This window comes from Arabidopsis lyrata (genome assembly GCF_000004255.2).
Source record: "Arabidopsis lyrata subsp. lyrata unplaced genomic scaffold ARALYscaffold_8, whole genome shotgun sequence".
Taxonomy (NCBI): domain Eukaryota; kingdom Viridiplantae; phylum Streptophyta; class Magnoliopsida; order Brassicales; family Brassicaceae; genus Arabidopsis; species Arabidopsis lyrata.
Genome location: NW_003302548.1, coordinates 14,173,267 through 14,196,521, shown reverse-complemented (window position 1 = coordinate 14,196,521; position 23,255 = coordinate 14,173,267). Strand labels below are relative to the sequence as shown.

Below are 23,255 nucleotides of genomic sequence, written 5' to 3'. Positions count from 1 at the left end.
TCAATTAGTGAATCACCAATCTAAAATCTGCACATGGATCTGTTCCCGTTGGTTCCTCTCTAACGACTGTTTTGTATTAACATTTGCTCTTCATAACGCTTCAATGGTGGGGACACAACACATCACTCTTTATAGATTCAAGATTCTTAAAAAATAGTTATCTTCATTTTTTTCCTACAAAATGTTGCAGATCAGTTACTACTACATTTATGTTGTTACATTTCCTGAAAAAGTGTTCTTAGACATAAAGAGAGAGAGAGAGAACAAATGTGTTTATTGAACGATGGAGATGTTTACTTGATACTGTATAATGACTTGAGTTGCTGACTGATCAACCTGCTGCTGTGAATAGCTGATTGAAGCTCTAGATTATCTGACCACCATTGTTCTAGCCCGTGCGCCTCGTGAAAATTCTGTTTCCCTTTCGACATCACGAAAAGCTTTGCTGCTGCTTGAGAATTAGCGTTTACAATAGGACCATTGTTCTCTTTGTTGTTCATTTCTCTCTTCTCTGTTACTCCATCCTGGTCAGTGTAGTGGCAACAGATATAGTCGCTATCGTTCACATATAAATGAGGCACCCATTTTCTCAAATCCACCGTAGATTTCTGATTCGACCCATAGAAACTCGGTACCCAGTTCCTGAACCCTGAAGAAACATTGCCAAGAGAAACCTGTCCTTCGTTACTATTCGGTATCAGAGGCTCGTTCTTGGGAGGAAGCATTGACATGAGTCTTTTCCAAGCAACACCAGCTTTTTCACTGATGTTTCTCAAGCTCATAGCGACAGATATAGAAGGTGGGTTGAACAAATGAGCATCCACAAATAGCCCTTCTTTTGCCAAGGCTTTACCAACTTGTAAAGCAAAACCAGCTCCTAACGAATGACCCACTACACAGACATTACTGCTCCCATATCTCGTTGCTACTGATTGCAGTGCCTCTAGAGCAACGTTAAACCTCACAGAACCTTTAAGACTCTCCCAAGCTAAAAACCGGAGATCATCTTCTATATCACGCCTCATTGTAAGACTCTTTAGTATCGTTCCACGCAACGCCAGAACTGCCTTTGGTGCCCCACTTGGTCTGATGACAACCAAGTCTGCCATTGCAGCTGCTCTGTCCCATTCAAGAACAGCGCCAAATATGGATCCATCTCTCTCGTCAATCAGCGTTTGCGATAACTTGTACTTGAAAGGAATCCACCATTTTGGTGCGAGAGCGTTTTGCTCGTTTCGATTCTCCTGTCTGTCGAGTTCAAGCAAGTAAGCTGCTTGAATAAAACAGGCCATTACTGTTCTCTTGTAGTTAGGATCCTTCCTACATATACAGAAATACCAACCCAAAAGTTAAAACTTGTTAAGACTAATAAGCATTTCATATCAAACAGATTCGTCAACAGAGCAAAAACGAAAGTATTCATTCTTCTCTCACATTACACAATTAGCTTCATACACCATATGAGGTTAATTAATCACAATGCTTTGCAAAGTTTAGCTTGTTCCTTGGTTTCTAAATGGTTCTTAATCATGTAAGAAACATAATAAGCCTAAGTAGATCACATAAGTTATGAGCAGAATATAACATGGCCAAACTTGGAAACTTATGGATTCTCAAGTGAAAAAATCTAACTTTCTCCTAAAAACAACAAATGTCGGAGATTACAATAAAAGGAAAAGATCTCTGTAATTAAGAAAATATGACTAAACAACAGCTTAAGCTAAACAAAACAAAACAAAAACCAATCTTTCGATCCCTTCAGATCCCAAATTGTCTTAAAAACCAACGAAGAAACCTAAAATTAGAAACTAATTTCATTAGGAGAAAAAAAAACAGAGCACTTACCAACTGGAGCTGATGAGATCTCTCCAATTAGGAGAAGCAACATTTCTCGGACCGGAAACATGAAACGCGTAAGGATGATGAGTTTCATCTTCCTTAACCACCACCGTCTTCGGAGTCATCGGAGAAGAAGCAACGGAATCCACCATTAAAGTCACAGATTCAGTAATATCTTCTTCCATCGCCACACGATTCGCCGCCATCAAAACCCTTCTCTGTTTTAGGGTTTTTTTTTTCTACAGTTCTACGCAACTAGAGAAGAATCAGAGAACTCTCTCTTAGTGGTTTTTTTCTGGAAATTGCTTTGGAATAATGCAAGTGGAGGTTTTTCGAATTCGTTCACTTGAGAATCGGATTCAATCGTTTAAAGTGGAAACAAAAAAAAAAAAAGAAAAAAGTTGAAGGTTTTTGAAGGATTTGTGATTAATTTGGAAATTAATGATTTGAAACGCCTGAGATTTGCGGATCTATCAAACGGTCATCTCCTTTTTGTTGTCGGTTTCTATTCAAATACCATATTTACCCTCAAACTTAAGGCGTGTGATGATTTGGTTTCAGGGGTAAAACAGGTAGAAAATTTAATTAGTCCACGGTGTAGAGTAAGCGCGTCTGAGAGTGTTAAGCTTTCACCTTTCAGTATTCCTTACTCGTTAACTTTGTTTAATTAGTATATTGTTTTCTTTTTCTAAAAATTTGAATTAGAATCTGCTAATATTAGATTATACATAAAAATAAATTGGACTCATCCGATTGATTCTTGAAGATAGGGCTCAAAAATCTCTAAATTTGATCGAAATGACCAAGTAATAAAACTACGACGTACGTGGCTTTACACGATCCATTAATTTACATGTGGAACGATGTATTTAAACTAAATTACGTACGAAGTAATTCGTAGATTTTTGGTGACGATTTTTAGTCCAAATAATAATTGTGTAGATGTTATGATAATAAGATGATGATGATGATTATCATGATGAATTGATGATATAGTGATTATGATGGTATCATTGTCTGTTTTTTTTTTAATGAATGTAAAATTTATAGAGAAATTGGGAAAAATAACAAACAAAAATTTAATAATTAAGTAGCTGACGAAAAAAAAAAAGCATGTGATATTCTCTGTATTTTCATCCTCTTCTTTATTTTCTAGTTTTCTACAACCATTCTCCCCTTTTCTATCTCACGATTCCTTCAGATTTTTTCTGCCATGGCCACCATCTTTTTTCCTTGGCCAAACCCTAACCTTAATCCCGATTCTAGATATGATTAAGAGAGATTGACGGACCTGAACGATTTCAGCTCTTTATCACACCGTTCCCTTTACTACCCAACGATTCTCCACCAATTCACAATGAAGAAATCGTCGTCAATGGAGAAGAGAGAGTTCATCCTTCTCACTCTCTCACATCAACCACACGCCGAAGTTCTCAATCTCGACGCCGATGAGCAATTGGTTTTACCGAAGTGAGACTTAAAAGAAAGGATTAGACATTTATCTTTTGAAAATTCAGAAAATTCCAGGGGAGATCCTCGATTAGTTAAATTGTTGAAATGGGAGATTTGTATACTATTCTATTTTGCTGCCATACTATTTATGTTTTGCGCGTCTCAAGTTCCGGAGGATAGTTTTGTCTTTCCACTCATTAGTATGGTTACTTACTACATTTGATGTATCATGGTATTACTTCCTTAATATTTTATTGAAAAAGTGATATTCTTGCACTTCACCCAAATTTATACGGTCAATAAACCTTGGGCCTTTTGGATCGATTTAAAAGTATTTGAGCCCAATCATTGAAAACCCCTTATATGTATTTTAGTATGGGTCAATTAACCTAAGCTAGCCTCAGTCAACCGTCACAACATTTTATCAGCAAGCCCAAATTATCGAATTTGATCAGTTGTATGGAAAACAACTCTATAAGCAAGCACAAGGTGATCGAAATATGCATGTGATTAGCGTATATATACCTCTTTTTTTTTTTTATGAAACGCTAGAAACTAAAGGTCTAAAGATGAAATTCATCAAATTATCAATTAGACCAACGGTGTGGTTGTGGTATATATCAATTCTTAATTAAGTTTACTATCAGATGCTCCAGATTAAAATGGAAGTACTAAAACACATTGAACTATGATCCAAATTGAAGTATTCCTCGTAGATTTGCTACAGAACAACAAAACAAATTTGTGAGTTACTCTCTAATTGTCATCTGCATAAACATTCAAGTGATCTATATATATATCATCAGATATAATAATAATTTTTTAATTGATTTAAAAAAGAAGAAGAGAATGATGTGATATGTAAATTATTTTATTCAACTTAAGGCTCCGATTTGTAAAACGTATAACAGTGGAATAACGCAAAAAATTATGCGGTGTTACCAATCAGAGCCTCATCATGCTTACCCTGATTTCGTTTCTTGCTTCTCTTATTCTCTCTGTCTCTACATTGGTATCTCCAGACTCTCCACACTCGTCATTGTATTCAATCTTTGGGACAATCTGAGTGACTTCTCTCTCTTTCTCATATTGTTTTTGAAAGCCTTGTTCAATTTCCGATTTAGCTCCTTGAGAAAATGGCTGAGGAAACTTTCATGCTGAAGCTCGAGAACACATCGTATACCCAATTACGAAAAGATGATGAACAAACAAAGCCAATTCGCAAAGCAAAAGAAAAAGAAAAGATTCACAATATCAACTATGGTACTCAATCAGTATGGAACTTGTGGATGTATGTTTAGTCGAAGAAAGTCAATTACGTCCTTTACAATACAAAAAGAAAAATCTAAAAACACAGGAGGAGATGAGTCAAGAAGTCTCGTGATGACCAACTCTAACGGAGACTCTTGATACCAATCAAATTTAGAGGATTATTTGATTAGTTTTGGATTTTATTATAATTTATAATTCACGAATCACGATAACACGTGCATTGGATATTTGGATAATGTTTTGAAATTCTTGATTGTTAATCATATTATTATAAAAAAAATATATAGTCATGCCAACTTTGTTACGTATGCCATGCATGTGCGTAGCGTATGTTATGATCGGTTTTAATTTAATTTCTTATTTATTGTGTCATTGTGTGATTCGGTGGCTCGTGTTGGGGTTGGTCTGTAAATTGAAGTCAGATTTAAACTGATAACCACTATCGAAATCGAATTTAATTTCGGTTTATTCCGGTTTCACTTTAACTTCCTCAATTGAATACGAAGAATATAAAAAAAAATTGTGAAAAACAGAAAAAATACCACAAAAAAAAAAAGGAAGGAAAGAAAAAAGTGGCTGTTCGATAACTCGCTTAAGATGCAAGAAAAGAAGCTCAATTTGTTCACCAAATAATAAAGTTTCAATCTTTTTTCTTTAGGGTTTGGGAGGATTTCAATCGGATCTCTAAAAAGATGATAGATTTCAGTCGAGTCCAGAAAGAGCTTCAAGATTGCGAGAGAAACCAGGATTCTTCGGGTATCCGGGTCTGCCCGAAAGCCGATAACCTCACCCGACTCACCGGAACCATCCCTGGTCCAATCGGTACTCCTTACGAAGGCGGGACTTTTCAGATCGATATCACTATGCCAGGTCCGAACCAAATTCGTCTACTTTTCACTTCTTTGATTGTCAAATTCGAAGACCCAGAACTTTGTTTTTGGGGATTATGGTGTTGAGTGAAATTAGGGACTTCACTTGATTTTGCTTCGATTGATGTTTGAATTCTTGATTTCTGTTGTGTTATCCTTAGACTAGTTCACTTGACTGAATGTGAATCGGTGTAGGAGTTCATATTTTTAGGGCTTATTGGTGTTGGATTCGTATTGTGTTGTGCTCATGATTTTAACCGTTTTTTCGATTGCAGAAGGGTATCCATTTGAGCCTCCAAAGATGCAGTTTTCAACTAAAGTTTGGTAAGGGAGATGATGACTCTGATTCTTATGTTAATCACTGCAAACTTATGTATCTGTAGTTTTCGAGATTGTTAATGTGAAAGAACTTAAACCTAGTATTACCAGAACATAAGAACTGGTTATGCGTCTATTATGGAGCTTAAATCATTGTTTTGTACTACTATTTCATCGGATATATGTTTTGGTTGTGGGTATTTGTTTCCTAATATGTGGAGAAGTTTTAATCTTCGTTTGAGTTGTTTTACGTTTCTCTCGAGTCTTGACAGACATTTTACCATTTATAACTTGGTTATGATAGTATATCAATTCTCTATTAAATCGTAAGAATATCTTTGGAACTGCATTGTGTGCTAATAAGGAGTATTTTTCTGTTGATTGATCTGATCAAAACCAAAGGCACCCGAATATTAGTAGCCAAAGCGGAGCAATATGCTTGGATATCTTGAAAGACCAGTGGAGTCCAGCTCTTACTCTGAAGACTGCTCTTGTTTCAATCCAGGCTTTACTCTCTGCGCCAGAGCCCAAAGACCCTCAAGATGCTGTTGTAGCTGAACAGGTTCTTCTTCTACATCATCTTAATCATCTTCGTTTCTTTCCCCCTTTTCCTTAGTCATTTTGAAGCAATCCATTATCTCTGATGTTTACAGTACATGAAGAACTACCAAGTGTTTGTATCAACAGCTCGTTACTGGACCGAAACTTTCGCCAAGAACTCTTCTTTAGAGGAAAAAGTGAGTTGCTGAATGACTTTCTAAGGTTAAATGTGGTAGTAGGGTTTGTGTATTAAAAGGTTTGTGTTGGATTGATTTGTCCGCAGGTAAGGAAACTCGTGGAGATGGGTTTTGGAGATGCTCAGGTTAGGAGTGCAATTGAATCAAGTGGTGGAGATGAGAATCTGGCTCTGGAAAAGCTCTGTTCTGGGTAGGATCTATCAAACAAGGTCTCATTGTCGCTAGATATGATATTAATTTGGATTATAACTTTTATGTGCTACGTTTCTTCTCTTGCCTGCTGATAAGAGTGAAACTGCTTTTAAAAAAATTATTAAATGCAATGCTATATCCATAAAGATCTTATCTAGTAGATCATTGAGCATGGAGTGTGTGTTAGGTTTATTCATGATTGTTCAATGTCTTTTGGTTGATATAATTGGTTGGTTTAGATCGGTTTTCGTCATAGAACCGATGGTTTTCTGTAAGTATGTTCAATCCAGATAAACCAAACAAATCCTCTCTGAATAATAAGAAGAAAATAAACTCATTTTGAAGTATAAATGTCGTAATTTATTTGGTGGATGATTAAACTCAAGTCAGAACCAAAATCTTACCAAATCATTCATACTACACTAGGTTTTTACTGGGGTAACTATAGTTTAAAATTCTAAATCCAAAAATGAACTAAACTTGAAGTAAAAGTACACTGAAATTCTGATTGAGCAACCTCTAGTCTTTTTGGGTAGTGATAGAATCCAAACCATATGTGAATCTGTCAAGTGCAAGTGTGCAGAGATTGAGAGAGAGATAGGTTGGACCATTCAAGGCATTGCATTTAGTGAAGAAGAAAGCCAAACGTCTCAATTGGTTTGCCACTCATGACTCAACTACCCAAAATTCCAATGTTGACTATTTCAATTACATCTTTCTGCCTTTTCAAATTTCCCACTTTTTATTGGTCTTATAAGAGCATTTTCATTGGGAGTATTTAGGTGAGATGGTCCCCATTAATATAACCAAAAGAAAGAGAAAAAGGAGAAGAGAGAACCGAAACGTTTATGGTTTGAGAAACTCTAAGACATCCATCTCTATAGCTGTTTCATGTTGATTGGTTCAGATAAATAAAAATAATTAAATAATTAAAAAATTAATATTATTTTACTTCTCAGAGATATCCAGTTGAATTTTTCACTGATGGAAGTGCTCTAACGCTTTTTTTTTTTTGGCGCTTTAATTGCTTGAATTTGAATGAGTCTTTAGCGTAGACTTAAACTTCAACATGTTGTAGTCCATTGTCAAAAAAGTTGAGTGACTTTTGGTTGCATAAAATCAAGAACATTACTTGATGATTATGAAGTTGCTTTTAATGTTTATTTTCAATAAATTCTCGAATTCAATAACAATATAATTATTGTTATTGGACCAAAAAAAAGTAATATCATTGGTAATAAGTGAAGTGGAGTGTGAAGCAATGAGGAAGGAATCTAGAGGTAGCTTTTAGGTTAGAGGCCAACACTTCGTCCATATCTTTTTTTTTTTTTTTCATCTGAATAATTCATGAAATATAACCAAGGGAGAAATACAAAGTTGGGATACATGGTGAAATATTAACGCCGGCGGGACTCTAACCCCCGGAAAACTAAGCCGGCGGGTACATGGAAACTCCCAGAGACAAAGGCCAAAAAAAACAGACCTAAAAAAAGGAAAACCTTAAAGTATAGGGAAAGGCTAATATCTAAGACTCAAGCAAAACAACTGCAAACTCTTCACGAAAAGAATCCGACGAACATTTCCATAGAACATTTTGGACGCTGGAAAGTGGTTACAAACATGAGCAACAAGAGGACCCATCATTAGATTGCATTTACATTAAAGGCCCGAGAAGGATACAAAACCAAGCTCACACAACCACATCCCGAGCAGAAACGAGCACAGATAAAAGAGGATCAGAGCACAGATCCTAAGCATCACTACCACACCAGAAACAGAGAAGACAAGCAGGAGAAGGGACAAGGAGAAGCCTTGAGATCCGAAGGGGAAAACGCCAAAGAGGGCCAACAAACCTTACACGCGGACATTCGTAGACCCAGCCAAAACCATCTACAGCCTAAGAACTGGTTACGCCACGCAAGAGAAGGAATAGAGACCGAGCCTACCACATCGTCTTGAACTCAAACCCTAAATCCAAACAAGGAAAAGGAAGAGAGCTAGTAGATGCCTTTGCAGGAGACTACCATCCAAATGAAGAACCCACAAAACGAAACCTTCACAAACTCATAACCCCAATAACCGGGCAGAAAGTAACCGGAGGCAGAACTAGGAGTCAATAATGCCATCCCTAAACTTGAAACTAAGGCTTCTACCCTCTAACCAACCATACTACTAAGAGACCGCATCCGCAACACACAAAATCAACACTCGCAGCAAACCAATTGATTCCCCAAACGAAGGCCCAAAAATCTGCAATCAAGACTTAAAAGCTTACCCTAGTAACTCGGAGAAGGAGGAGAACGACCATGATGGAGAAACGCAGAGAGACCACTGCCACATATCCGTATAAACCAGAATCAGGAATCAGAAGAAGACTCGAGCCTTTGCAAAGGCTTACAAAGACAGAGCCATCCATCAATGGACAGATCTCGGAACCCGAAACAAAACACCTCTCTCAGGAGGAGCTGACCGCCGGCCAAACCCGAAGCCTCGCCACGAAGAGACACCATCTGAGACGAACGAAACCCTTTTCTACCGAAACACCAAGGCAAGAAGAAGCGAAACACAAATAAAAGAAAGACAAATAAGCTAATGGGCCCTCTCACGGCTGCGGCGAGGAGCGCCGATCACCAGAGAGGGCAAGCGAAAATCTGAAAAGTGGATGAACGGCGGCTAGGTTTTGGGAGAGTTTGTCGGGGACGAATGTTTTGATGACTTCGTCCATATCTATTTAGACTATTATTACACATATATTCAATTGTGGATTGGTTTAGTCCACGTGTCTTTTTTTTTTTTTTTGTCATCCAAAATTAATTAAAGCTCAAAAGAGCCATTCCTGAGGAATGTTATTTACATAAGTGATATGAAGCGGTTCTGTACGAACTTTTCGTGCCAGATTATCCGCCTTAACATTAGCCCTACGAGAAATTAAAGATAAAGAAAAAGATGAAAACTCCTCCTTGTCGCTCTGAAATTCCTCCAAATACACTGAAAACGCCGGCCATTCGGTTGGAGAAGACACCATCTTCACCAGGTCTGAACAGTCTGTAAGGAACGATACCTCTTGATTATCTGCACCAATCATACACTTCATCGCCCAGAGAAGGGCCTCGAATTCGGCATGTAGTGGAGATAGACTTCTACGGAAGTTCGCAGCTCCCATGGTTGGCGGCTCTCCATTTGAGGATGTACAGAACCAGCCTGTACCGGAGAACTTATCACTTTCTTTCCATGATCCATCTACAAAACAACGGTATCCCGAATACTCCGCCTCAAGTGAAACATCCCTCACTCGAATTCGATCTACCAAGTGCACAGAACCATGATTTTCAATATAGAGCTCAATTTGAGCGGACTGCCACAATTGTGCCTCTTTTTCCGCTAATCATAATACTTCTAAAGGGTCTGTGTCTATGTTTTCAAAGATCTTTTCGTTCCTCGCTTTCCAAATATACCAAATAATCCATGGGAAAGCTGATGAATCAACTTCCGTAGGTATTCTCCAAAATAAGTGATCCAAATTAGTAAAATTAGATTTCGTAGGAAAAATCCCCATAGCCGTAGGAATCTGTGAAAGCGCCCAAATCTGCCGTGCCGGGTGGCACTGAAAGAGTGTATGATTGATCGTTTCCTCTGATGCGCCACATCTGGCACATCCCGTGTCACAATCAATTCCTCTTTTCCGTAAATTTTCCGTAACCGGTACACATACCGTTAAGATTTGCCATATGAAATGGCTTATCTTAGGTGGACACTGAACTTGCCAAAAATATGCTTTTAACGGGTTGATGTTAGGGCCAAAAAAGTTTAAATTGGTCTCCGTAAATAGTCCACGTGTCAATCTTACAAAAACTGTCATTGCTGATTATATTCTATGGAATTTGAAGGACTAAAATTGATTGATAGTGTAACATATTAATGTTTTTGTTTTTGGTATGCGCACCGAAACTAGGATGCTCTGTTTCAAATTAATTGATAGTACTAAAGTATAATCTTGTTTTTTTTTTTTTTACGAGATGTTTGGTTAACTATAGTGTGATCGAATAAATATTTACTACAGTTTTTCTTTAATGAGATTTGTTTAACTATGAGAATTGTTTTTCTTCTTTTTTTTCTTCATTACATATTGACTAAGTGGGTTGAGTTGTATTATTGGAAGGGCTAAAAATACTACTCCCTCTTTTTTATTATATTAGATATTTTAAAGATTTTATTTTGTTTCATATTAAAAGATATTTTACAAGTGTCAATGTAAATTTAAATGCATTTGATAATTTATTATATTCAGTAGTCTTTTTTATTATTGGTTGAACTTATTAACTAAATATAAATAATGTCTTTTAAAAAAATTATTTAAATATGTGTGCATTTACTTTAAACCTTTTATATTTTGAAACAGAGGGAGTAGATAAAAATGATAAATGAAAAAATTCTTATGCTATTATGAAATCGAATAAATTTGGTTAACTTATTTCAACTGACATAATTTAACAACAAAAAATGTACTTACTAATCTCTTTTAATCTGCTCAAAGAGCAAACAGAGGAGTTTGTATAAGCTGACTTGTAACAAATATATAAAATACAACATATATTTTATTTCATTTTCAAATTAATTTATTTCGTTGACAAAAGGCCTACTGAGAGTAAAACATATTATTATATAAATAAATAACATAAAAGGAAATATAAAAGCATAAAGAAGAAACTACAAAGTCAAAAATTAATTTGAACAAAAAAAAAAAGGTAGAATAACTTTTGGGCTTCATTTTTTACAGATGATAAAAAGGGCTTTTAACTTTTTAACCACTTTTCTTACAAATACCAAAATTCCTTTTACCTTTTAAGTTACAGAGAGAGAGGTAAAGTGAAACCACTGGTTTGCTTAAAAACTATTAACGGAAAACCGCCATTTTTCACTCCTACGTGCAAAAGACTCGACTCCACTCAAAAACGCCGTCGTTTTACACAAAATCCGATTCTCACTCTCTCAAAGAGAAAAAATCAATCTTTGAGCTCTTTCGTCGATAATGTTAAGCTAAAGACAGAGAGCTTTCACCGATTCAGCCGATGGGATGCGTTTTATGCAAAGAATCCACCGGAGACAAACGGAAACATAATAATCCCGATGAACCTCCTCCGTCAGACCTCCGTAAAGCAGAGGATTTACCTTCTTCTTCTTCAACCACCACCACCGCCGTTGTTTCTGTACCGGAGGTAGTCGAAATCGGAGAGAAGAAGAAGGGTTTAGATTCGATTCAGATTCAGCCACCGCGAACATGGCACACTGGCGACTTCTCCGCCGGCTCTTCTCGCCGGCCGGGGATGAGTCTCCGTACGCCGGAAGGATGGCCACCGTGGCTAATTTCTGCTTGCGGCGATTCGATCAAAGACTTAACACCTCGCAGAGCTACCACATACGAAAAGCTCGAGAAGGTAACAAAACACTAATCATTAAATTTAAGTATAATTATTACAAGGTTTGGTATAATTAGAAAGTGTTTTTGTTTTGTTTTGATTAGTTTTATGTTTGGTTTAATTTAATGATGTAATGTTTTTGATTGTTACAGATTGGACAAGGAACTTATAGTAATGTGTACAAGGCGAAAGATCTATTGACTGGGAAGATTGTAGCTTTGAAGAAAGTTAGGTTTGATAATTTGGAAGCAGAGAGTGTTAAATTTATGGCTAGAGAGATTCTTGTGTTGCGACGGCTTAATCATCCTAATGTTATTAAGCTTGAAGGTTTGGTTACTTCGCGGGTTTCGTGTAGTCTCTACCTTGTTTTTGAGTATATGGAGCATGATCTTTCTGGTCTTGCTGCTACTCAGGCTCTCAAGTTTGATCTTCCTCAGGTATGATTAATGTTATTAATGCATTATCAGTAAAAGATGATTAAGTAGCATGGAAATTTGTGATAAGCAGATAAGGAAGAAGTTAATGTGTAATGTAGTAGATATGATTCTTGTGATTTTAATGGTTTCAGTTTTTTTTTCAAGAAGCAATTACTTTGATTCTTTCTTTTATTATGTTTTGTTTTTTCTATTTTTTCCTTAGGGTACTTTTTTTTTGGTCACATATGGTAATGTTATCATCTGATTGGTTTTGTTTCTAGTGTGCTTTTGGTCGCTGCTAGAATTATTTGTCGGTGGACCCAATTTGCATTATGTTTTCTGATTCTGGTGAATTTTCAACGTCCTTTATGAATTGCCGTTCATTGGATTTGGTTCTTTTATTATCTCTGCATATTGATATCTTTACTTAATGTTAAGTTGAGTGATTAGATTAGTATAGAAAGTACATGTTGAATAAAAAAAATGAGGTGTAAAAAGTAAACATGATCTTCTTATCCTGTATATTATAATTATATCTAAGATCATTCTTAATGGAGTTTTCATTTTCCTGGTTCTTCAGGTTAAATGCTTTATGAAGCAGCTACTATCTGGATTGGAGCATTGCCATAGTCGAGGAGTCTTACATCGGGATATCAAAGGTTCTAATCTTCTTATAGATAATGACGGAATACTAAAGATTGCTGATTTTGGGTTGGCCACGTTTTATGACCCGAAGCAAAAGCAAACAATGACTAGTCGTGTTGTCACGCTGTGGTACCGTCCTCCCGAGCTTCTTCTTGGAGCTACCAATTATGGAACTGGTGTTGATCTTTGGAGTGCCGGTTGTATTATGGCAGAGCTACTTGCTGGTAAGCCCGTTATGCCAGGAAGAACCGAGGTAAACAAAACCGTGTTTATCTTCATTTAGTTAGTCTGCTTAGGACTTTTTAGTTTCTATTAGATTCAAATGTGTAGGCCCTCTTATTTGAGTTGCATTATTGAGAGCAATGAATACTTCTTGGTGAATTGATTTATCTTTGAAAACCAACTGTATGATCTTGGACCACACATAAATGTACAATCGAAAATTAATAAGATTGTTGTTTACCGTTTTTCCTACCTAACTTGTTCTTTGTAGGTCGAACAACTTCATAAGATATTCAAATTATGTGGCTCCCCTTCAGATTCGTACTGGAAGAAGTACAAACTGCCAAACGCAACTCTTTTTAAGCCGCAACATCCGTACAAACGTTGTGTGGCTGAAGCCTTCAATGGTTTCACTCCATCCTCTGTGCATCTAGTCGAGACACTTCTTGCTATAGACCCTGCTGATCGAGGAACTTCTACCTCGGCATTGAGTAGTGAAGTGAGTAATCCTTTCCCTCCGATCTTTCAATTGTTTGACATATGAAAATTCAAATTTTGAAATTTTGCATTCTTTTTGGTTATGAACAGAAAAAAATTGGTTAGTATGTGATCAAATGTTATGCAACCAAAAGCTCCTTATTAAAGTGCTATATTATTTGGTTTGCATTTGCAGTTCTTTACTACTGAACCGTTACCTTGTGATCCTTCAAGTTTACCAAAGTATCCACCTTCCAAAGAACTGAATGTAAAGCTGAGGGACGAAGAGGCTAGAAGGTACTTAATTTTACATCTTTATGTGTTTTCTTGATGCTCATGCTATCAGTTAGATTGATTTGTAATTGGTCTCATCTCGTGGCTGCGTTTATTGTAATTCTAGGCAAAAGGGTCTTGCTGGAAAAGGTAGTGGTATTGATGGAGCTAGAAGAATAAGGTATCGTGGGGATCGCACTGGGCGAGCTATTCCAGCCCCAGAAGCTAATGCCGAGAGCCAAGCAAACTTAGATGTGAGAAAATCCTCATCTTATCCCATTTACACTCATGGACACGCACATAAACACACAATCTTCATATGAGCATATATATATATATATGCTATATATGCTATTCCTCTCAACGCATTCACTAGTTTTAGTCACACTGCTTGCATCAAGTTATTGAGAATACATGCATATGCATAGACTTTTGGATCAGCTATACATATCAAATATCTAGCATGGTGCTTTTTCGTTTCAATGGGAGAATTTGCAGAAGATTCTGTAATTGTTTTCCCTTGCTAATGTGTGTTTGCAGAGATGGAGAGCGATATCACAAACAAATGGAAAGAGCAAGAGTGAGAAGTTTCCGCCTCCTCACCAGGACGGTGCAGTTGGGTACCCATTGGAAGATCGGTCAAAGAAAAGCTCAGTATTTGGTGCAAAGGCTGAGACTTCTTTGGGGTTATCAAGATCATTAAAGTCTGGGGAAGGGACATCAATGAGAAAGATTTCAAACAAAGACGGGGCTCGTGGGGCTTCTTCTAGAAAGTACATATGGGGACTTAAACCTCCTCCAGCGCTCGGGCTATCGATGGACTTACTTTTCAGGAGCAGATCAGAAGTTTTTGGTATCCGGAGATAGGATAGATGATTGAAAAATGAGTTGGAGTTATATTAGTGCATCAAAATAAGAGATTGCTTCCGTTTCGAGTGAGATTGGTTGAAGGAGTTCAAATTCTTTGTAGCAGAATAGAGAGAGAGTGCACAAATGGAAAATGTGGTTTTGACTCTGATGTAAAAACATAATTCAGGTAGCTTTAGAATCCTACTTTTAAATTGTATAGTTGTTGTCTTGTTGAAATGGATTTTGAGGCTTCAAAGATTAGTCTTGTGATAAGTGTGTTGCAAAAAATTGTCGTGAATAGATGTGCAAACATTTTCATTGCTGCTTTAAATATTGGGTCTTGTTTAAATTTGTCTTCTTGCTGTGCAACACAAGCATATCAAAGTCTCTGGATGTGATTGTGAAGCAGAGCAAAAAATATCCATTTAGATTCCTCTAAAAACCAAACGAGTTCAATAAAACCAAAATAACATATTTGAAGCAGATTTCAAAACGTTTGAACAATTCAAAACTGTATAGTTTTTTATATGAATTGATCAATGGCGTTTAAATCAAATAACAATCAAATCATTATCTCCATATTATATAGTATGTGCTAAATTTCATTCGATTTTAATTCCGTCGTACACTTCTTAAACAACAATACCAGAATATAGAAAACATGAATTAGGCACACCTCATTCATTATTTGCTGGAAAAACAGGTGTTGTCAACTCCTTACTAGCGTTCTCGATCAATTTTTTTATCAGTTAACCCCAAAGATTAGAATTATCAATTTGGGAAGGACAAAAAGAAAAACGAAAACCGCTGCAGCCAAGAATAATAGCAAAAAGATGAAATTAAATCACGAGGAATGGTGGTTTTTATAGCAAAAGAGAGAGAGAGAGAGAGAGAGAGATCATTTTTCTCCTTTTTTTCTTATTTTCCTTTCCCTTTAAAGATCAAAGAAGAAATGTGTTGCTGTTGACGATTTTATTTCGATCTGTAACAAGCTCTCTTTGATGCTCGAACGATATCCTCTATCTGCATCATTAAAATCTCAAATTCATCAATAAAGAACGATATATTCATATGAACAAGTTTCTACGCAGATAAGGGACAAAACAAACCTGAGGAAGAGCCAATCTCTCTAGGTTAGCTGCATAAGGCATTGGAACATCAGCTCCTGCAATCCTCTCCACCGGTGCATCCAAGTATGAAAAGCTCTCTTCTACAACCGACGCACTGATCCATAACCAAAAAAATTAACCCGCGTTTAAAAATACTATACAATCCAGGTGACTGTAAGATCTCTACTGAGCCAAGGATATGAAGTTAACCAGATTTCTGCACAGACTCCATGTTGAGGGAAACCTTCTTCAACTGTTACCAATCTACTCGTTTTTCTCACTGAAGCATTGATGGTGGCTCTGTCAAGCGGACGGATTGAACGAAGATTTATTACCTAAGCATTTTCATAAATAAAAAAGTTCAGAGTTCACGTATTGGTTTTAAGGAGAATCACAAGAGAGAAATCTGAAATCTGAAATACCTCAGCACTTATTCCCTCTTCTGCGAGCTTCTCAGCTGCCTATAATCAGGTACATTAAATAATAATTCAGAGACGGAACAAAGAGAGGCAAACACCATCCAAAAGGAATATTTGAGCTATAGCCATAAAACGAGCAAAAACGTTTTTAATTACTAAAATGAAAGTGGGAGGAAATGGCAAACCTTGAGGGCGAAACCGACCATCTTCGAGAAAGTTACTATCGTGACATCCTTTCCTTCTCGTTCAATCTGTTATAGGCAAAGACAGCATTAAAGCATCCAACTGCTAGATAGAAGAAAAATGAAAGAGACACACATAAAAAGAAGGCGATAGATACCAAGTGACAGTACCTTGGCTTTGCCTATGGGAAGACAGAAACTTGAATCAAGTGCTTCTTCTGAAATAGGGAACGATTCACCATATCTGCATGACGGAATCAATTTGAGGAGGTATTGATATGTAGGCTCTAATTACATGCCAGAATTCAAATTAGGCATACTACTTACAGTAGCTCGTTTTCAAGGAAGACAACAGGGTCAGGGTCTCTAATAGCAGCTTTAAGAAGTCCACGAGCATCTTCAGCTGAATACGGAGTGAGGACTTTCAAACCAGGAACTGAGGCGTACCACGCTGCATAGCACTGCAAGATGTAGAACAGTATAGCTCCATTTAACATCCAGAGATACATATATGAGGTCACAAAAAGCCGTAAACACAGACAACTCCTGAATTCTTTTGATCATATTAGTCATATGGTGAAACAAACTACACCCCACATATTCATAGTTTCATGTGCGTTTTACCACACTTAAACGAAAACAGGTGCATGCCACTGTGCTAAGAACCTTGATCATAATTAATCAGTCGAATGTCTCAATTATTTAGGGGAAATTTGATCTACGTTAAAGCAAAAGCCAGTTCCTTCGTCCTATTTGAATATCATTATCAGTTTCACAGTAGCTGAAGGAAGAATGCAAAGCAACAAATTATTCATATTCTTTTGAGTGAAGAAAAGGTTTTTGTACAGAGATTTTGTTAGCGTTTACCTGAGAATGTTGAGCCCCAACACCAGCAGCAGCACCATTGGGTCCTCTAAAGACGATGGGTACATTTATCTGTCCAGCAGACATGTAATTTGACTTTGCAGCGGAATTGATGATATGATCAATTGCCTGAAAGAAGTCCAATAGATATTAGGATACACATTGGGAAATAAATAGAACTTTTGTGCACTTCAATGTCGATGGTAACAAGATCCGAAAGAAAATAAAGTCTATGATGCCTGAAAACATATTGCACCGGAATGCATGATGCGTACTGCAACAATTATGCATAATCAAGTCAAGGAAAGAGGCAAAATGTAGTATTCAAAGAATAGAACAAAAACCAACGCTCACCTGCATAGAGAAGTTAAACGTCATAAATTCTACAACAGGCTTTAAGCCAGCATAGGCGGCACCAACTCCAATTCCAGTAAATCCAGCCTAAAACATGGTAAAACGATGACTGTCAGAAATCTTCTCAATCTAGAACCATGGACATAAGGATTGTGACTGCAATACAAGAAAATAGTAAAGAATTCCAAACCTCGGTAATAGGGGTATCGTAAACTCTCTCAGGACCATACTTCTCCAAAAGACCTTTAGTGATCTATGAGTACATGATAGACCTCCAGAATCAGATCAGGGTCAAAACAAGAGAAATAACTGGAAAAATCTATTTTCATCGGGTCAAATAATTCTAACCTTGTAGGCTCCTTGATATTGGCCAACCTACAATAACAAGATAAAAGATGAGATATAGATATCTGATTAGAAACGCCAGATGAATAAATCACACATGTTTAGCTGCAACTAACCTCTTCACCCATAACAAATACTTTAGGATCTGCAGACATTTCCTCATCAATTGCAGAATTTAGAGCATCTCTGACTGTCATCTAAACAATGATTTGCACACAAAAAAATGTAAGCAATATAACAATATTTTGGGAAAGTCCATATACAAGGAGAAACATGTTTCCGAAATATTAACAAAGAATGAAGGCCTTGTCGGTTGTCAGCTTTATCAGCTAAATTTTATTACTCAGCTCATATACGAAAAAAATTATGGGATCTCAAAAACGTAACCAAAGCTACAGTTGTTGGGATTCTAAAATGTTACTACTCTACTTATGTGAGTCAGCTATCAATCTACCATTTTCAATGTCAGAACTTAGAAGAGAAAGCCAAAAGGCTTAACGTCTACGCGATGATTATCAATCCTTGCGTTTCTCAGATGCTCACAGACATCCAATATAGCTCACTAAACTCGATCTTTCAATGAACAAGAAAAAATAAAAGGTAATAAATTGACCAAATTATCTTCCATAGCTCATACAAAATTGACGAGACATAACCAAACCTGTACAATAACGCTCTTAAACCATCCGAAAATTCGAGAAAAGACATCTACCTCTTTTGCACCAGCTGCATAGCTCCTAGCAGAAACCAATGCGAATCGCGTCCTTCTAAGAGTCTGATCAAAATCCAAATTTCGAAAATCACAAAACAAAATCCGATCCTAAAAATCTCAAATCGTAATCGCACTGAAACAAATAAAAGGAGTAAAGAAGCCTCATACCGAAGCAGCCAAGCCTCCGTCGATGGCTCTTTGCCTCAAGATTCCTAACATTCTCTCTGATTAACAAACAAAAATCAATAGTAACCAAAAGATCAAAAGCCCCGTAGATCTAACAATCATCGGAAAATCATGAATCCGAAGAAACAGAGTAGATCGGTACCGGAGAGAGGAAATGATTACCTGAGCTTTGGTACGATCTAACCACGCCGGCGAAAAAAGCGAGAGAGAAGAAGATACGACTCAAAGCGTGAGCGAAAGGGCACTGTTTTTTTTGTTGTTGTTCTAAAACACAGCGAAATGATTTCAACTAGATGAATTATATGAGAGAGTAGGTCTTTCTCTTCTTCATCCAATTTTACAGGAGCCGTCCGATTAATATTTGCTGGTCATGATCAATGGTTGACATTTCGTTATATACTTTTTCTTTTCCAATATTATTATTCCATTTGTTGTTGTTGTTGTTGAAGTTTATAATGTGGATGTGACCCAATTTACGTTATACTTATTTTTAATTCAGAGAGATTCGCATTTTTTAACGAACCGAATCCATAAAGATGCAAACCGAATCATAATCCATGTACAAATTCTATGCGGTTTAACTTTTCTTCGGTTCATATGGTTCGGTTTCGTTTATAATGGAGAAGCTTTTCCGGGTTGCGACATTCTTCTAATCGGTTGTGATCTTAGTGAATGCAGAATCATTCTCTGCGAACCTGCAGCTAAATTAACTATTCTCAATTTGCATTTTGTGAGATAAAATGGACTTTGCTCACAAAGAGCAGAATCAATATGATGTGATGTCTCTACATTTTAAAAGTGAATTTGAGGTCTAATTGTAGTTTTGTAATCTCAAGTGCTAATTAGTTCAAAAACTCTGAAAAACAAACAAAAAAAGCAAAAAAATTGAATTCATAGTCTCTCTCTGGTTCATGGTTGAAGTGCAGAATCGGCACTGTTAGTTTCTTTCTGCTTTCTTTCAGCTTGAAGGGATCTGCAAAGAGATTCAAGCTTGTCTTTTTGTTTCTTTGTCTTCTCCAACAGCTTTTTCAATCTTTCACGCTGTTCAAGGTCAACCAAAGGAGTGATTTCACTGGTTTCATAACCAAATTCTACAAACGCTTAAAAATGATGACAACAGGCGGTTTAGTTTTACCTCTTCAACGAGTTCTATGAGAGTGATATCCGACTTCTCAGTTTTGCTCTTCAAGAATGCGTTTTCTTTCCTAAGTTCTTTGATTGCTTTTGACATCTACACAAAACACCGATAGAGACAGGATCAAGTTAATAAGATTACATAAATGGCAATTATGATCTTTCAAAGAACCTCGAAGGTATGAAACTGTTGTTACCTTATCGATTTCTTGTTTGAATGTTTCGAACACCTCATTGCTCTTCACCAACGCGTCCTGCATAACCAACAGTCTTTCACATTACAGTCTTTTCATATAATATCAGCAAAAAACAAATCTTAAAAGAGTATAGCATCACACCCACCCAAAATCAAGCAATCTTATTATTGGTGAACATAATGAATCGAGAAGACGATAAAAAGACTTATTTAGGAAGTGTAAAAGGGAAAGAGAGCAGACCTGGAACTGCTGGAATTTATCTCCATCAGCAGTTAGCTGCAACCGCAAATTTTTCTCAGTAGATAAAAGCTGAGAAACTTGATCTGCGTAAACTTTCATCTGAGATTGTTCATGGATGAGTTTCTCCTCGTGCTGTTTAATTTTTAAAGCAGAGATCTGTAGCTCAAGTGTTTTCTGCTTCAACTGTTCCGAAAATGAGATGTTGTCAAGTATACATCACAGTGAAGCCAATTACTGTGGTTAAATAATGCTTCATATATAGTTGAAAAAACGAATCTGTAATTACTCTTTGTTCATGTTGTTGTTCTGAAAGCATAAATTGATCAGCCAGGTGCTTCAACTTCGTCCTCAACCTGGAGATTAAGAAACAAATCCACTGTAATTAGAGTGGACCTTTACAATATGTTACCGAGCTGATACAAGCAAAGCCGTTTTAAAAATGAGCATATTCATAATGATTTTTTAACTTAATTTGCAACAAACCTATACATAAATAATAAACATACTAGAATATTCCTACTCTACGAGTGAAAACGTTGTCATTGAGTTCTTTCGGCTTACATCTCGTTTTCTTTTAGTTGTGTGAGGCTTTCATCCTTTTGCTCGTCCAACTTAATGCTTACATCCTATTAACCAAAGAGGATTAGGAAGGTAGAGAGTATAAGAAAAATCAATTAAATAAAGCCTACAAGCAATTCATCAAACTTATTTCTATCAATCTATAACTTGCAACGAATATGGACAACTTTCTACTTTATATAAAGTGAGTTCCAATCATTTCCAAGAACTAAATAGGTATGTCCGATTTCGATACTAACATGCCAATATTAGTGTAGAGAGTTTCACAAAGAAGAAAAAGAGATTTCCATGACTTTTTAAAGCATATAACACGGAAGATTAAAGGAGGTAATCTCCTAAGGTAATAGAACAAGGATCAAGAATGATGTGCATTTAAGATTTGCTTACTTGGAAGACTAAACAAAGATTTGCTTAAATGATGTTCCTCTTTAGAACAGTCAATACCGACAGCAAAATGACTCAAATTTCTATAGTCAGCAAAGATCGAAACCCTGGTAAAAATAAAATGTGTTCGACTTACCTTAATTGCATCCTGGAACTTTGTCGATAAATCCGATCTTAAAGTCTGTCCCTCAGTTGACACCCGCTTGCATTCTTCCTGTTATACAAATGACCATTCAGTTTACACACTAACAGGTTAGCTCCTCAAAACAAAACACACCAAGTAGAGTAAGCGAAAAGAAAGAAAGAACATACCATCAACATTTTGTTTTGACGTTGTAATTCTCTACAAAGTGATTCAAGCTTGTCACGAACAGTAATAGCTACAGTAACAAAGAGAAAAAAAAACAATAATGATGAGAACAGACTATAAACCATAGAACAATGAAGGTAACACAAAACTGATTCGGTTTCACTGATTTCCTATTACCAGAATCTCTTTCAGAAAGAACTTGCTGATACTTGAGCATAAATTCCAAAAACTCTTTCTCTGATTTAAACATATTCTTTGAACCCTTACGCTTGCTCTCAACCACCTCCTGCTTTCAATATCAGCACAAAGATCAGATACATCATCTTCAACATATATTCTTCTCAAAGCAACAAGATTGAAGAACTCATCAAAATACTAACTTGTTTTTTGGGTTTGAGTGAATCCATTTCCTTAGACAAGGTTGAATTTTGACTTGACCCTTCTGATACTAACTCAAACAAAAAGCAAAGAATCAAACTTTAGGTTAAAAAGAAGCAAATTCTCATAAAGAAATCAAGTTTCATATAATCATCTCTTACATGTTTGAGAAACAGGAGTAGATGTTTCTTCTTGTTTCTGCTCTAACTCTGCCTCTAAGCTAAGCTTCTCTGAGTCTCGAATTAGGTCATCTACTTCGTCATCTTCATTACCATCTGTTTCACACAAAGGAACTGGAAAAGTTCTCGGCTTCTCTGCTTTTTCGATCGCAACAGTTTCATGGTTTATTGTTGTTGTGATACAATTTTCTTCCTGGGTTTTCGGTGAATTGAGAGGCGGGTCTGTTGCGCCGTCGACGAATCCATCGGGTAAAGAATCGACTTCAGGGAGCAGATTCGAGTGCGGTGACTCCATTTTTGAGACTGGATCTGAAGCCAATTAAGAATCCGGTGAGATTGAAGAAAACCTAAATATCTAACAATTGTGATGGAATTGAGCAAAACCTTTAAGGTAAGAGTTTGATTTGGGCAACAAGTAGAGTACTTGTAAATTTTAATTTTGACTAAAATTTAGGGTTACTCAATTTTAACTAAATTAAATGTTATTCTGATTTTTTTGTCGGAAATTTAATGTTATTCAATACTCCAACAAACTTTTACTATTATTATTGGTTTCTTCATCAAAAATATTTAAAATATATGTTCCAAATAATGATCAAAAATGAATGGTGTTATTCATATTTTTTTTTTTTTTTGACATTTTTGGATCGACAAGGTCCGATCCATAGCCAATTTCTACTACGCGGGATAACGCAACTTACTAGA

At 36.5% G+C, this 23,255-nt stretch overlaps 5 protein-coding genes across 6 annotated transcripts; 2 read left to right on the top strand and 3 right to left on the bottom strand.

Annotated features, from left to right (window-relative positions):
- Window positions 1-109: 109 nt before the first annotated feature.
- LOC9301903 (GDSL esterase/lipase At4g10955) lies at window positions 110-2,305 on the bottom strand. Its single transcript, XM_002864036.2, has 2 exons — window positions 1,846-2,305; window positions 110-1,320 (listed from the first exon to the last, which is right to left on the bottom strand). Exons 1-2 carry the CDS (start codon window positions 2,043-2,045, stop codon window positions 294-296), a joined length of 1,227 nt encoding a protein of 408 aa, XP_002864082.1. The 5' UTR covers window positions 2,046-2,305; the 3' UTR covers window positions 110-293.
- Window positions 2,306-5,109: 2,804 nt separating this feature from the next.
- On the top strand, window positions 5,110-6,932 carry LOC9300158 (ubiquitin-conjugating enzyme E2 27). Its single transcript, XM_002865781.2, has 5 exons — window positions 5,110-5,433; window positions 5,708-5,756; window positions 6,153-6,312; window positions 6,404-6,487; window positions 6,574-6,932. Exons 1-5 carry the CDS (start codon window positions 5,256-5,258, stop codon window positions 6,679-6,681), a joined length of 579 nt encoding a protein of 192 aa, XP_002865827.1. The 5' UTR covers window positions 5,110-5,255; the 3' UTR covers window positions 6,682-6,932.
- A 4,580-nt stretch (window positions 6,933-11,512) lies between these two features.
- LOC9300157 (probable serine/threonine-protein kinase At1g54610) lies at window positions 11,513-15,276 on the top strand. Its single transcript, XM_002865780.2, has 7 exons — window positions 11,513-12,114; window positions 12,249-12,533; window positions 13,093-13,410; window positions 13,651-13,878; window positions 14,053-14,153; window positions 14,257-14,383; window positions 14,670-15,276. The coding sequence occupies exons 1-7, from the start codon at window positions 11,749-11,751 to the stop codon at window positions 14,994-14,996; spliced, it is 1,752 nt and encodes a 583-aa protein (XP_002865826.1). The 5' UTR covers window positions 11,513-11,748; the 3' UTR covers window positions 14,997-15,276.
- A 355-nt stretch (window positions 15,277-15,631) lies between these two features.
- Window positions 15,632-19,584, bottom strand: LOC9300156 (pyruvate dehydrogenase E1 component subunit beta-1, mitochondrial). The gene is made up of 15 exons (XM_002864034.2): window positions 19,312-19,584; window positions 19,132-19,187; window positions 18,964-19,026; window positions 18,368-18,448; window positions 18,255-18,281; window positions 18,097-18,159; window positions 17,907-17,993; window positions 17,556-17,681; window positions 17,016-17,149; window positions 16,860-16,932; window positions 16,692-16,757; window positions 16,510-16,548; window positions 16,298-16,422; window positions 16,088-16,202; window positions 15,632-16,001 (listed from the first exon to the last, which is right to left on the bottom strand). The coding sequence occupies exons 2-15, from the start codon at window positions 19,180-19,182 to the stop codon at window positions 15,951-15,953; spliced, it is 1,101 nt and encodes a 366-aa protein (XP_002864080.1). The 5' UTR covers window positions 19,183-19,187; window positions 19,312-19,584; the 3' UTR covers window positions 15,632-15,950.
- Window positions 19,585-19,885: 301 nt separating this feature from the next.
- LOC9300155 (alpha-taxilin) lies at window positions 19,886-22,959 on the bottom strand. Of its 2 annotated transcripts, none has more exons than XM_021023750.1 (11): window positions 22,533-22,959; window positions 22,374-22,441; window positions 22,171-22,282; window positions 21,996-22,063; window positions 21,820-21,897; window positions 21,282-21,346; window positions 21,007-21,073; window positions 20,721-20,903; window positions 20,481-20,537; window positions 20,285-20,380; window positions 19,886-20,190 (listed from the first exon to the last, which is right to left on the bottom strand). In XM_021023750.1, exons 1-11 carry the CDS (start codon window positions 22,843-22,845, stop codon window positions 20,059-20,061), a joined length of 1,239 nt encoding a protein of 412 aa, XP_020879409.1. In that variant the 5' UTR covers window positions 22,846-22,959; the 3' UTR covers window positions 19,886-20,058. The 2 variants fall into 2 exon arrangements, with proteins under 2 accessions (XP_020879409.1, XP_020879415.1); XM_021023756.1 differs by having other exon boundaries at window positions 22,171-22,279; window positions 22,533-22,958.
- Between the last annotated feature and the right edge of the window lie 296 nt (window positions 22,960-23,255).